Source organism: Aulostomus chinensis, chromosome 8 (genome assembly GCF_037954235.1).
Source record: "Aulostomus chinensis isolate RoL2024-O1b breed Wild chromosome 8, RoL_Achi_v1.0, whole genome shotgun sequence".
Classification (NCBI taxonomy): Eukaryota; Metazoa; Chordata; class Actinopteri; order Syngnathiformes; family Aulostomidae; genus Aulostomus; species Aulostomus chinensis.
The window spans coordinates 23,303,381-23,318,716 of record NC_141327.1 but is presented as its reverse complement, the minus strand read 5'-3'; the positions used below and the strand labels follow the sequence as shown (position 1 = coordinate 23,318,716).

Here is a 15,336-nt window from a genome sequence, read left to right as displayed (position 1 = left end):
GGTTAAATCAACATGTAACAGCTGCAAGAGTTTAGCTGCTCAGCTTCAAGATCTGAAGCTCTCCATGTGGATGTTTTATCAAATATTTTAATGCATGAAGTGTGATTTTTTGGGGGTGGGGGGGTGGGGGGGTTTATTAAATTAAAAACCTGCATATTACAACCCATGTGACTGTAAAATCCTGCAACAACCAAGTTTCTCTGTCAGCAAACACACTCAGAAATCTAGTTTGCTTCTTTCCTCCTTGGGTAAATGAGCTCTTTTCTCTGGGTTAGATGTCCTGAGGCAGCCACTTGGCAGAGGGTGAAAGAAATGGCAAAAAGGCATCAACACAAGTGGGAAATGGGAGCAGATGGGACACTGATTGCAGTGTTGTTTACAGCTGCTGAGGTCCTTCCACACTCCTATATAGAGGTCAGAAACTATGTCTGCCTGCCACATTTCACAGCACAACCACTAACATGCGCAGGCGTCTCCATTGCAAAACTCAGCGTTAACAATTTTAAAGAAACCTGCTCATTTTCTTTTCTGAAAATGATGAAACCAATTCTTTAAGTCAATGTCAGATTTAATTTTTCCTTTGCAACCTGCACATGCTCACACTTTTGGCGCACATGAAAAGTGAGTAGGAGAGTAGGGAAAGCCATCCAACACAAAGGTCTTTGACGATCGTTAACATTTCTTTATGCTCGCATTGAATCACTTTATATGGTTTTACTAGGGACGGTGCCCATTCAGGACCGCTCCATCAGATTCTGACTATAGTCTATATCTCAAGCAATAATAGCCCAGAGCGGCAGGTGAAATATTTCCAAAGCAATCAACCTTTTGCAAAGGCACCTCAGAAGCACACATTTCAACAGCCGTGTGTAATCTAATATTGTGGGTGGCATCAACTTGCTTTGCTGAGAAATTACTTGCAACGGACCATTTGCATGGAAAGCGTGTAACTTTTGTCATAGGAAATAAAAATGCTAAGTACTTCTTTGTTCCACTGACGAGGTGCTTGCTGTTCAGATGAAATTATCAAGCTTTTCTGTAATTTATTTGGTCTTTTTTTTGGTGTATATTGTGTACTTTTTGATAATAAAATTATTGAGTCAGAGCGATGTACAATGTTATGTTGAAAGTTCCTCTTTAGCTTTACTTACTGCCATTTGTGTTAAGTACACAGTAGCAGGCCTTAAATGGCTGAAAATCATTTTATGTAAATTTCTAGGGAGACAAGCAGCTGTCAATATGTACCACCATATAAGGACATTAAGGCCTGCCTTCAGGTGAGGTCAGAAATATCGAGCTTGTTGTCTCGGTTCACAAATGTACTCAGACCATGATCACCAGACTGAAATAATGCAACGGGGGCAAACTTTTAGCCCAGGACACTCAAATAACAAAGTTGCCAGAGACATGTGACCCCCCCCATCCCCAGAGGTACACACACACACACACACACACACACACACACACACACACACACACATGCACTAATAGGCCGGTCCAAACAAAGCAAATATAAATTGATTGTCAAAAAAACAAAAAGTCAATGTCAACAATTAGACCTTATCAATTATTCTTATTTTCTTCTTTCTGTCTGGAAATCATCTTCTGACATCACATTTACAGGGGTTAAACTAATATTTCAAGATTATTACTTACAAGATGTTATTGTTCTGTACTTGTTTCGTTTACAACTGAAGCCTGTGTATCTTTATATCAGTAACAGTGAATGGCTGTATTATGTTTTTGACAAGGATTCACTCTAAGTTACCTAGAATCATGATCGTCCATTTTGTTATGGCTGTAAAACTGATAAAGACTGAGGTGACGTGTATTTTTCAAGTCGATGTTTCTGTTTCCACCGACATTTGTAGTATAACTCTAAAAAAAATCACTGTTAATCTGTGAGCATTACAGCAATTTTTGCTTTACAGGCTTTTGGCATCAACTTGACAAAGTGCCTTCATTTTTCAGGTACTTAATTTTTCCTGGATGAGCTGAAGAAAATTGACTATAAGTCACATTTTTCTACCAGAGTTGTGATGAACTCTAAAAGATCCAACAGTTTGCACTGGAAACAACAACAACCAAAAAACCCTGTTCAGATACTAGCAGTTTCACTTTTTTTTTCTTTAATCAATGAGTCAAAATCGCTGATGTACCACTTCCATGCTATTCATGTACTCATAGTGTAAGTGTACTCATTTGCGACTCGTACAAACTGCGGAACATAAAAGAGAGATGAACTCACGTAAAGAATGGCGTGTGGGAGGTTTGGGAAACTTACAGCGGGTCTCATTAACCAGGCAAGATCCAAAAGCGTGAAAAACGGTCTAATGGGAAAGTCAGGGTATGTGATTTTTACCCTCTATAGCTTTGTTGCTGTCCCCTGAAACATTAAGAGACGTTAACGCCAGTCAGTGTTGACTTGATTTCTTCTTTTGAATAGCTTGAGGACCCAGAGTCATTTTCAGAATCGCTTTGAATTCATCAATATTGGGATGTTGTTACATGACACCACAAAATTATGATTCTATTCTGGAGATAATGCACCTCCACCATGTTCATGTAGATTCTTACATTTTCTCTTGAATTGACTTGAATATGAATTATGCAGTGTGTCCCATCAGTGTTTAGGTTTAAATTTTGTAACAATTTTTTTTGGAGCAAATTGGAATTTCACTGTTCATAATGAGGCTTATTTGCATCCTGACCCTCATGTCTTTGAGATGAAGGAATCTCCCTCAAAACCCAGCATGATGACGGATTTACCAAAAGTTTGCTAATTTATTAATGTCTTGTGTTGCTTAATATGATGGCATTCTCATAATGTATTTTTAATAATGCAAATATTTTAATTAGCCCCCCTGCATGTAATCTCAAGTGTATAATGCTTAGTGTTGATCTCGCTCTCTCTCTCTCGCTCTCTCTTGCTCGCTCTCTCTGATGCTTCCCAATTCACTATTTAAATATATATTTTCCCTTCCTAATATCTAAATAAGTGTAAGGTAACAAATGAATCCAGTAGAAAGCCTCAACAATCGATCCCTCTGAGAGTAATCGCCTGGGATGCCTCAAAAATGATGGTTTGAAACATTATGAACGGGCATCAACAAGCCACCCCATTAAAAGTGGAGTCTTTAGAGCAGAGGTCTATTGCATTGATGGTATACTATTATACACATTTGTTGCATAATTCTTCAGAAAGATGTAATCCAAGCACACTTCAAATTGTGTCTGGGGTTTGGGCTTGGTGTGTGTGTGTGTGTGTGTGTGTGTGTGTGTGTGTGTGTGTGTGTCCTTATTGGTGCTTTGAGATGCATAGCCATTGAAGCCATAATTTAGTCCATTATGTCCTCTGGTTTGCAGTCATAGCCTCAGGCCTCTGGCACTGAACGTTGTGTCATTTGCTACCAACTGGGTTTTTGATGAGAGTGTGTGACCTAGACGCCTCATCCCTCACCACTGTCTCATTCCCTTTATTTACATCTGTCTTTAGCATTCTAATTACTCTCTTTATTGCTTTAGCCTGGAGGAATCTGTTATACCGAGGAAAAAAAGGACTAAGGACACTGGAGTTTTAACCAATAATAAAGCAGCATAACTCCCATTACCCATAGGCAAAGACTGGGCCTGAGAGAGGAGAGGAGAGGGGCTGCAGTTATGGGCTGCTATAGTGTCTCAGTACAGCATATATATGCAGGGCTCCATTTGCTTTACTGATGAGTACATTTGAAAACAATTTGCTTTCACTCCAAAAGCCTCGATCGTCAAAAAAGATAAAGATTTTTTAAAATTTATTTTTTAGCAATAAGCAGTTTTATGTTTCTGCTGTTGGGATCGTGTTGTAAGTAAATATTTGATTAGGCTTTACATTGTAAATTTCTTTAATGTTTATCATTTCTGACTAATTTCCTACTCTGAGACTGTGAAATGAGTCTTCCCGTATACACAAAACCAACAGGATGCTCCCTTTTTGTTTTTTTTTTAGACAATGTAAATGCTAAAAAATGTTTAAATGTCCTGTCCCTTGCCTCCGAATTTTATGAAATGGCATCAAGGAACAGGCACAGCAGTCTTTAATGAGCTCTCAACTTTAAAGACTTGAAGGATATTAACAAGCTGCTTGACAAATGGTGCTTAGAAGCACATTAAAGACACAGCTAATGGTGCGCATAATGACGGCTAATTTTCGATCAGATATAAATTAGAGCCCCCAACAGTTATTTGCCTTAAGGACTTTATGTAAATGATTCTGTTCTGTATAAACTGAAAACTGAGAGAGGGAGAGAGACAGAGAGAGAGAGAGACCAGCACTCCTTGTGGGTATGATTAATAGATCTGCAACAGAGCACGGCTGTCAGAGCCCAATGAACACACATCCACTCGACAGCTCTACCACCTTCTCATTAAGGTCCAATCTTTACGAGGTCTACAACTTACTCATACGGAACACCAAAACAGCCTCTGAGAAAGACGGAGTCTGACACTTGATGCGTTGACTCATGGTTGCCCAAAAAAAAAAAAAAAAAAAAAAAATTAAAAAGCAGCTCAGGTGAGAAGGGAAGGCGAGGAGGAGCTGTTCATAAACGTGTACACCCATCCAATGTTGTTAAATATTTGATAGCTGAAGGCACTTTGACGACATCAATTTGCACATTAGTTTATAATACACATATGAGTACACATGGTGAGACTGAATGAAATGATGAATACATTTAGTTAAAAGCTTATATATTCATTTACACTAAAGATCTGGCGTCAGCGGTCCTGGTCTGTCTGGCAGGTTCTGGTGTATCTGTGACCATCGTTCAATGATATTGGCATTAGAATATAAGACACAATAAAGGTGAGGACGGCAGTAACGTGAATAACGGCCCGTTTCAGGGTAAAATGTGATGTCATTTTCTTAACCGTTACCATAACACTGACCCCCTTCTGGTGAAGAACTGGATGAATTTGGGCGCCTCGAGCACAAAAACATCCAGCCAAGCTTCAACTGTGACATTACTCATTGTAACTTTATCACACACAAGATTTTTTTTTTTTTTTAAGTTTGAAAAAAAATCTATGCCTATGCGAACATGTGAATACTATTTAAAGCTTTATGTTCACTTATCAATATCATTAATATGACTAAATGATATGTGGGATTTTTTTAATGGTCAAATTCCAACCACATGGTTTTAACAACTAAATGATGTAATTTTATTCTATGTTGATTCAAATTTGCATAAAGAGAGTTGGCGTTAACCCTGCAGGCACTGATTCAAAATGGTTCCATCTTATATGCTGAAAGAACAAATGATTTAAAAAAAACAAAACCAAACCTAAATTTGCTACTTTTTATGGATAACTAATCCTCCTTTTGCGAGCACATTTCATAAAAAATATCTAAATATAATAACATAAGTGCATAGGATAAAAAGATTATAATATCACCAGTGTTGTTTTTAATGAGTCGTCCACAGTCTCTTAGAGTTAAAAGTAACTGATACATCTAATCCAAACTGGATTACCTCTGCAGAAACTGGATTAGTTGAATTTATTATGATCAATTTATGAAGCTGGCATTAAAAAGTCAAATTCACCAAAAACACAAAGGTATCCTCGACAAAGTCTAAAACATGTTGGAATATGAATATATTATGTAAAAAAATAAATTTTAAAAAACGTGGGGTAACATTTCCCCTCAAGCCAAAACATTTTAATTGTAATTTGGTTTCATGTTAAAAAAAAAAATCCCACAAATTAAAAAAAAAAAAAAAAAAATCCCCCCAAAATTAAAATACTAGCAACTGGATAGGCAACAAATCGCCAATCTCCTACATCATAGTGCTGCATAATGTAAAGAAGAATCAGATACTTCTTTAAGGATGCAGAGGCTCATGGGAAAATGTTCCAACTTGGATTTTGCATCCAAATCATTTTGGTGGCAGCCACATGTCAGGGGTGACTGTGTCCTCAGAGCCCCCATCTACCCTCTCATCAAGCCCCTGAGCTATTTTAGTGACGAAGGGTGTGCGGGGAAGAGGGACTTTTCCTGCAATTTATTCTATTTCTTATTAGGAGCATCTCATAATGCTCTATATGTGCCATGGAGGCTAACTGTCTCTCGGCGACCTGCATGAACAAAAACACTTGCGTTTTATTTGGGGAAAAAATGCGATTATATTAACAACAAAAAAAATCGCTGGAATACGTCGATCTCAAAAGTGTTTTAATAATTAATGGTCCTTTCTACGCATGTCTGGACAACATCCCGTATTTGAAACACTTCTACTTTTATTTTTATTTTAAATGAAATAAAATGCCCTTCAGGCCCCTTTTCAACGTGTTTTTTAATTTATTCTATCTCCCATAACTACTTTGAGTTTCGTTTATTTATTTTTTTATGATCGCATAAGAAAATAACAGCAAGATTCGTCTGGCCAAGTGTTCCTCCGTTAGTTGAGTCGAGGCAGATTTAAATCAGGCTACTTTGAGGATTGAAACACACGTGGCAAACCGTAGTGACCGTTTATGTTATTTAATTAATTTTATGATTTCCAACGGTTAAATCAAGGGTACAGTATTTTTTTGTTTTGTTTTTTTTTTCTTAAAAAAAAATACCCCCGGCGTCATCTGACGGTGTGCGTGGCTTGTACGTGCTTGCACGAGGGTAAAAGAGAGAGTAAAGAGTGAGAGAGTGATGGAGCCATTTCATTGGCAGATGCAGTGCCCCCCCCCCCCCCCCCCCCCCCCGCAACCTCTACATCAAATAGCATCCAAGCATCTCCTTCTCCACTGCAGCTCCATCGATTAGTTTCTGGAAAACACTTAACAAACTAATGACTATTGATGGCTGATTAATATTGCAACAACAACAACTGATTGGCGACAGTATCAAATGGCGACTCGCGGAGGGGTGTTCTACACGCTATTCGGGCGGTGCAAAAAGCGCCAACAGATGACAAATAAAGGGCTGCAGCCGGCTCACTTTATGGCTCGCAGTTCGTCTAATTCGAGAGCAGTCGCGTCTTTGAAGGCAGACACTTGGCGTAAATGTACAGTTAAAATATTCTACTCTCGGGTCCCCAGGCGGAGCTCCGACAGTCCCTGGCTTCATTAAAATTTCATCAGTATCCCTGTGAAAGGGGGGGAAAATATGCAGGGGAAAGAGAAAAATAAAACAGAGGGTGTAATTATAACAAAAGGAAACAGCGCTGCCCTTGTCGTTTTGTAGCAAGCTCCCACAGTGTCTTGCTGTGTGTATGTTTCAATGCATGGAACGCGCGCTCGCACACACACACACACACACACACACACCCTCACCCTCTCTCTCAGACACACACCTGAGCCGAGCTGTGGCTTTAGGGTAAACTGTTTGCTCCACATATTAGTGTAAAAAGAAAGAAAGAAAAAAATTCGATTTTTACCCATTGTGTTGTTAAGGCTTTTTCTCTCTCCTTCTCTCTCTTTATGTCTGATTTTTTTCTCTCCTTTCAGCGCAAAAAAAAGATTGATTCTCTATCAAAAATCAATTTCTTTTCTTTCTTCCCCCCCCCCTCTCCCAATATATGAAGGTGCTGCTGTGTGTGCAGAGCTGCAGCAGCAGCAGCAGCAGCAGCAGCACCACAGCAGCAGCCGAGGCTCGCTGCATAAAGTTAATTTCAATTCCCGAGGAGACACTCGCTCGACAGCCCTCCCTGACCAGCGGTAATTAACAGGGAGAGCTAATGACTACTTAACTCGCTCTTCATAATTATCTGGTTTTCATAATTCGATGTGTAATTTAATAATTCGCTCTTATTAACGTATTAAGTGAATGGCTCATTTAGGGGGAATTAGAAGCACTCACCAGGAGCATCTTTTAATTGATGGACCATCATGGCTGTCTCATTAATAAGGGCTCGCTTTGATACTCATCATTTGTCTCCACGCGTGGCGGTTGAATGCGTTTGCTCCATGAATCAGCGTTTGTTTTGGTCAGGAATCATTTTTGTTAAATTTTAATTTAGAGGGGAAACATATCAAGGAATTCGAGGACATTTGAATTAATCGAGGTGTTTGTCAATAAAATAACCAAAAATAAATAAACATACGTCTTGTGACACATTCACTTTCAGATGAACATTATGACACCTTTTTTTAAGTGAGCTGCAGTTGCGAAATATGTTTTTAAATTGATAATTCACACAACAAGCCTTCCATCTCTCTGCTGCTACTAGTCACCCCGAACTGATCAAAAACCTAGTAACCCCATGCAAATGTATTGCAGGTGTTGTGAGAATAAAGGTGTGTGTGTGTGCGTGTGTGTGATGGGGGGGGGGGGGGGGTAGCTTTCATAGTGTCTCAGGTATCTGTCCATGGTGCTGAATCGCTTGCTCAGCGCTCCAGCAGCCAGCCAACCAGGCCTCAAGCCCCCATAACAGCCTCTCTGCTGTGGACATGACATTAAAAAAAAAACACCCCTCCTCCACACACACACACACACACACACACACACACACACACACACACACACACATCCAACCATAACTTCTAACCAAAGGGTTTTTTTTTTCTTTCTTTTTTTTGTATTTGCTTCAAAGCCTGTGTGCCCGTATGTACGATCGAAGCAAGTGTGTATTTAAATAGAGACGGGCACGTTGGCAGGCGAGCTGTTTTTCTGGCGGGCTGACATCTGGCAAGTCTCCGCTCCAGGGACTCATCCAGTTCTCCCCAGACCCCCTGATTAGACTCTAATAGAATATTAGCATTTGCTCTCAGGTAAGGCAACAGTGAGCTGCATAAGCTGGCAGCCAGTCAGTTGAGAAGCCACGTGTGTCTTTAACACTCACGGAGTCCTGTAAGGCCCAATTCATGATGAGGCCTGGAGGAGGACGGTATACCCTCCCAGTCTAAGGACATCGTCGATTTATATTTCCAATTTGAATTCGTCTCTTAATATTGGAGCAAATAAGAGGGGAGAACGGCTTGCTCGTGAGCACTGTGGCTATTTTTAAAGGTGACACCTCTTTGCTCCACACATACAAGTTGCATTTACATAAAAAAGCAAAAGGAAAAAGGGTGGTGGTGGTGGTGGTGGGGGTGTTCCATATTGGTAATCATCTGAGCCCAAATAAACCAGAGAGAATCTTTTAAGAGCTGTGCAGCCCACAGCTAAACCGTTTCCCTCCTCCCTCATCAATAAATAAATAGATGAATAAATAAAATAATATTAATACGTCTGGATGAGCCACATTACACAGTGCAGTCATGGAAAACGTCCGATTAAATGTTAAAGTTTGTTCTTTAATGAAACACATATTGCAGTTCAATAATTAAATAAATTAAATTACATGGATGTAATAAACTAATAGAATAATTTAACCAGGAACCAAAAGCAACATACATTACAGAAATAAGTTACCTCAGCTAAAACAGCAATACAGCAAAAACCTGTACGAATATATTTATGTGCATCGACTGGTTCCAATGAAATATTTACATTGTACACGTATACTTCCATGAAGCGGTTTTCTTTTCTCTTCAAGAAAAAACATTACTTAAACAAGGTGATTTTTTTTAACAAGCAACGACTTCATAATGATGCGCGTATATTTATACAAATAAATAGCAGAAAACATACATAAAATAATTTAAAAAGAGAATACTATCTCATATATATCTCGATTGTACCATCTCAAAACGTTAGAAATCGGAAAATTAAAACCGGTGACCGTATATTTCACAGTCGTTTCCCTTTAACCAGAACAACACGCTTAACTTGCTGTCAGATTTTGATTTTCTCAGGCAAAAGAGGAGGGGAGGGAGGGGAGGGGAGGGAGGGGAGGTGTGTGGGGGGGGGAATCCCAATAAATATGTAATGAAGTAAACATGACCTCACTCAATAAATAGTTCATAAGATACCGGCCCACGCTGGATTGTAAACTTATTGCAGCCGGTGAGAAAGAAATATATATATTTATATATTTTTGAAATTGCAGAATTCAGTGAAATCCTTACAGGTGAATCAAGTGAGTATTTCCACATACCGAAGGCCTAATAATTAATAACCAGCCCACCACCACCACCACCACCACCACCACCACCACCCTCCTTCAAAAACAAAGCAAAAAAAAAACAAAAACAAACCTCGGGTATCTTTAAAATAGATCCCTGATATCTTTGATCACACATGGTAACAAAATAAGTGGAATTAAATTACACATTTAGATACAAAATGGAAGCGTGTGACGAGTAAATTATTAATTTACAGAGGGATATTTGGCAGTAATCTAATCCAGCTCGTGTTGAATAATCCCCTCATGGACCCTGAATAAATGTCAGACAACATCGTCATGAACTCGGGAAGGGGGGAAAAAAATGTAGCTTAGAAGCACCCCCCCCCCCAAACCACCAAAAAAAAAATGGTAAGTAAATAAATAAATATATAAATAAATAAATTTCAACAACATTAATAGTCACCAACCAAGTGCTTTCAGTTCAAATGACCCCGTTGTTTGCTGTTTCCAGCGGGGTGTTTTCTGCTACAGTCCTCATGTGAAATGAACCCTAAATCAAAATGAAAGCATATAGATATATATTTATATATTTAGTCCCGTAAGTCATACTGCGTTGACATTAAAAAGGTGAAGCATAGTAAGTGTGGAAACAGTGGTCTTACTTGCTCTGTCAAACGATGCTTTACTTGACTCCATATCTCCCTCTCAGCGAGGAAAAGACGGTGGGTGGGGTGGGGTGGGGGTGGGGGGGCTTTTTGGACTTTTTTTTCAGTCAGTGTTCAGTTTAAGGATTTTTCAGTTCAGTCATCGATGATTGGAAATAAAAAGGTGTGAGATAGGAAATATGATACAAATCGTCTCTAAGCAGCTCCAAGTCTTTTGTTGGGTGTTTTTTTGTTGTTGTTGTTGTTTTGTTTTTTTGTTGTTTTTTGTTTTTTTTTAGACGCATGCAGAGTATTTCATTCGTTTCTGTTTCTGCCGCTGGTTGCAAAACCAGACCCGCACCACGTTCTTTTTGAGGTCCAGCTTTTCTGCGATTGCTGCGATTTTCTCCGAGGACGGACGAGGCTGAATGGCAAAATAGGCCTCCAGTGATCGCTTCTCCGGTGCGGCTATCGACGTGCGCTTCCTCTTTTTCTCCGCGCCATTGAACAACTCGGGTTTATTAAGTTTCTCCCTGTGTGATTTCTCGGCTTCTTCTAGCCAGGCTTGCAGAATGGGCTTCAAAGCGATCATGTTGTTGTGAGAGAGCGTGAGGGACTCGAATCGGCAGATGGTGCTTTGGCTGAGGGAGCCCACCCCAGGAATCTTCAGGCTGGCTAAAGCTGACCCTACATCCGCCTGGGTAACCCCGAGTTTGATCCGTCTCTGCTTAAACCTCTCTGCGAAGGCTTCCAAGTCCCTTGGATCGGCGTCCACGTCGTTCATGCCCATATGCGGTGGTAGCCCGTGGGCATGAGCCATGTTGATGGCTGCCTGGTGCATGTGGTTCATGCCCGCCATGTGGGCAGGGTGCGCAGGCGTGGAAACCACCGAGCCATCCGGCCCTGCCATGGCTCCCAGTGCCAGTCCCGGCGTGATGTGGTCCAGCAGGTCCCCTTCCAGTGCCTGGTGAGGCTGGTGGTGGTGGTGATGGTGGTGGTGATGGTGGTGGCCAGCCAAGGCGGACGGATGAGAGATAGGCACCGAGGAGGAGGAGGAGGAAGACGAGGTGCAGGGGAGAGTGTTCATGGTGTGGTAGGTTGCGTCCGGCTTGAAGGGACTGTGATGTGGAGGGTGGTGGTGGCTCTTGGTCTGCGAGACTATATCCACCGCCGCTAGAGCTTCAGCCCGGGCCAACAAACTCTCATCCAAGCCTCCGAATATATTGCTCTGCAATTGCAAATAGAATGCACACATAACTGTCAGCAGGGAATTCTCCCTCCACTCCTCGGTTTAAAACATTTCCAGAATGTGAAAAAAAGAAATCCTGAAAAAAGGAGCACACAAAACAAGACACATGCAACATCCCAGGTCATAAAAATTAATACGAAAGGCAAAGCCGACTGAATACATAAGTTGTGCAGAGGAAAAAAAAATATGGAGGTGTTGGGTGATTTGCTGTGCAGACATGAAAAAAACATCAAGCAAAAAAAAAAAAAAAGTGGGCTGTCAAAATGTGCCTTTAAGCAGTGATTATGCAGAATACGTACCGGTGGGGTTGGGAGACAGGCTCGGCGCATCGCCTCCGAGCTGCTGCTGCTGCCGCCGCTGCTGCTGATGATGGTGCTGCTGTGTCGGGAGGACGAGCAGGACGATGAAGGTGCATTGGAAGTCAACGTGGAGGACGAGGAGGAATGCAACGAGTATTTGGGTTCGGGCAAGCTGGTGTGGGCCATAGCAAAAGGCTGCTTGCTGTTCAGAGACATCATCATCATATTTGCGGGCGTCCAAGCCTCAGCAAGTTCCTTTTAATAAGTTAAGACTCCGCCTCCTCGGCTGGGAGTTGAAGCCCAATTGCTTCGCAGGAATCTCGAGTCACTGTCGAATAAAGTGTAGGCTGAAGACGGCGGTCCAAGTTATCACATCTATTTATTATTACTAGCGGAGCTTTGGAGGTGTCTCGTCTCTTTAGCAAATAAGATATCGCAACCAGCCATGCAACTTCTGCCGATACCTTCTCCTTTGTGGACCTGTGGCGCAATAGTTCAAAAATAACCTTTCTGCCTTTTTCTCCCAACTTATATAAACATATGTTTGCCTTGGAATATTTTTGTTGTTGTTGTTGTTGTTGGCAGAACTCCACATAGACGATGCCAGAAAGGAAAAAAAAAAATAATTAAAAAAAAAACAACTTTCCGTCTCTTAGGATTTCCAGGAGTTTAAAACTGTTGTCGCTTTCGTTGACCAGTTTGGCTTGTTTGTGGAAAGTTTCCGTCTTGAAATGACCGTACGTGAGGAGCAGTGCTGGTGACAGTCTCTCTACTGTATCTCTTCGACTACGTTGAATGCTGCGGGGACCCGAACTGCCTCTGCTCTGAGGCGAAGGGCAGACTGAGTCTCTCTCCACCCCTCTCTCTCTCTCGCTCTCTCTCTCTCTCTCTGTCATACACACACATTTTTGCTCTCTCTCTCTAGCCCCCTCTCTCTCTCTCTCTCTCTCTCACTCACACACACACACACACACAAACTCTCTCTCACACACACACACAGCTGTACCTGAAAACCCTTTCATGATTTATTATTCTTCATTAGCCACCACCATCACCAACGCCGCTGGGGACTCTGCGCATGGGCAGTCTGCGACAAATTTCAAATGACTCTGCTTATACCTCCGTTGCCACCTCGTTACTAGTTTCCGAAGTTCAGTTGGAGTTCCGACTTACTGCATCCGAGGATTATTTTATTTACTAATATGAATAGATCTCAAACCCTGTCAGACAAGCGGAGAGAGCGGACGTATTGACACCATGGACAGCTCCATTTTATTGGCTAAGTGTCATGAGACGTCAACTGATGGAAGAGGCTGTCAACATAATTAAATTATTATACACAATTGACACTTGCTATATATATTTTATACTTCGTGTATATATAGATATAGATATATATAGATATAATGTGAGAAAATTATTACAATTACAGCGGAAGTTCTAACAGGCTATTATCCTTATGTATATTACGTAAAAAAACAACTAAAATAATTAAGAATATTTGTAGTTGTCATAAAATAATGTCTCATCTAATTAAGTCACATCACCAGTAACAACTTGAACACATGTTCTCACAATGTGCATACAGAGGTGCTTTCTTCAGTGTTTTGTTTTGGGTTTTTATTTTCTTGTTCCGTACACCCCTGCACGCACGCTTACACACTCATTTTGTAGCAGGTGTGTACTAACGATCAGTGTGTCCCAAATATTCGTTAAAGGGACATAATATGAAGTGTAGGTTTTTTTTTTTAATTAAATGCAGCGTTGCACCGGAAATTATAAAAGCCCCTCATCCTCATTATAGGCTGCCTATTGCACGTGGCCACCCCCTGTGCACCGCGGGGTAAATACAAGTCCGAGAAGTCAGAGGTCTGCGAGAGTTCGAGTGGGGAGGCTACACATGTTAACGGGCTTATATAGACGCACATTTCAGCGGCTCTTTGTGAGCGAATGCGGATGTCAGCTTTGACGCACATAGATAATAATTTAATATGTCCCCATGACTGCGACAAAAAAAAACAAAAACGTGATGATGTTGCTGCGCAGCACTAAAAGAATAGAGAGCCATCCACACATGATGCAGCCCCCCCCCCCAACACACAAACACACACACACACACACAAACACACACACACACACACACACACACACACACACTGCTGTACCGAGTCACCTCCAGACACCAGGAGACAGAGATCAGGCTCAGGAGACATCAAGGAGCAATCAGTGTCTGCTCACATATACCGACAGACTGATTTATGATGAAACTTTAAAGAAATCATGTATATTTCACCACCTCTAAATCGGTGTATGAAATTTTCATCCACAATGAAACACACACACACACACACACACACACACAAAGTGTATCTTAAGTCAAATAAATCAGCTGGAGCTTCTCCCAAGCAATTGACTTTGAAGTGTATTTTCAACACTTTTCTTGAGTGTGTTCATGTACCTAAGGCTTTTATTTCCAGTGCTTTTCTGCAGTTTTGGGGAAGACCACCAAGAGTGTTGAACTGAAATACAATTGACCTGTGATGGCATACAGAAACACAAAATATGTAGTTTCTACAATAATTGCCTTGATAATTCATATATTTTAGTTTTTTAAATTTTTGACTGGAACGATAGCAACGGTGTGTTCTTTTCTTGTAAATCATTTTTTTAGAAAAAGAAAATATAAGACAAAAAGAGCCTATCTAAAGCCCTATACAGTAATGATAATGGTGCTTCAGAATATTATTACACCAATTTTGAATAATTATGCATAAGAGGGCCTTCAAGACTTGAGTATTTACTGCACTCCCCCCCCCCCCCCCAAAACAAAAATGCTGTTTAATCAGCTGGATGCCCTTCCAGGTTTAAGCATATTCAGTTGGTGTCATCACACTGCTAGAGTAATTGGAGATAATGTTGCCATCATAAAAGGACTTTTCTCTCTGCTGCAAGGTGCAATAGCATACCTAGCTTTTAAAAACATAAACCCTCAGTGGAATCTGGCAAGAAAGAAAATCTCTCACTTCAAGGCACTTTACTCCATATAAATAAATCTGCACTGTCTAAAAATAAAAGTAAAGCCAAAAGTAAAATAGTGTGAGCACATGCAGCGAGTCTTGATATAACTCAGGTGACTTGTTTGCTTTTTTTTTTCCTCC

The 15,336-nt window shown here is 40.7% G+C and overlaps 1 protein-coding gene and 1 long non-coding RNA gene across 2 annotated transcripts in view; one reads left to right on the top strand and one right to left on the bottom strand.

Moving 5' to 3' along the window:
• The window catches only part of LOC147257687 (uncharacterized), a 50,473-nt gene extending 48,648 nt beyond the window's left edge, over positions 1-1,825 (top strand). Inside the window, exon 3 of the long non-coding RNA XR_015117485.1 lies at positions 276-1,825. This is a non-coding gene — a long non-coding RNA (uncharacterized LOC147257687). The remainder of the gene's footprint in view (positions 1-275) is intronic.
• Positions 1,826-8,838: 7,013 nt separating this feature from the next.
• pou4f2 (POU class 4 homeobox 2) lies at positions 8,839-13,102 on the bottom strand. The gene is made up of 2 exons (XM_086211768.1): positions 12,179-13,102; positions 8,839-11,858 (listed from the first exon to the last, which is right to left on the bottom strand). Exons 1-2 carry the CDS (start codon positions 12,401-12,403, stop codon positions 10,926-10,928), a joined length of 1,158 nt encoding a protein of 385 aa, XP_086067894.1. The 5' UTR covers positions 12,404-13,102; the 3' UTR covers positions 8,839-10,925.
• Positions 13,103-15,336: the final 2,234 nt, after the last annotated feature.

What these genes read in the sequence shown, in the direction of transcription:
- pou4f2 (XM_086211768.1), bottom strand. Translation starts at nt 12,403, where the DNA reads ATGATGATGATGTCTCTGAACAGCAAGCAGCCTTTTGCTATGGCCCAC. An exon ending in CCTGTCTCCCAACCCCACCG is followed by an intron (nt 11,859 to 12,178) that starts GTACGTATTCTG and finishes TTGCAATTGCAG; the next exon opens with AGCAATATATTCGGAGGCTT.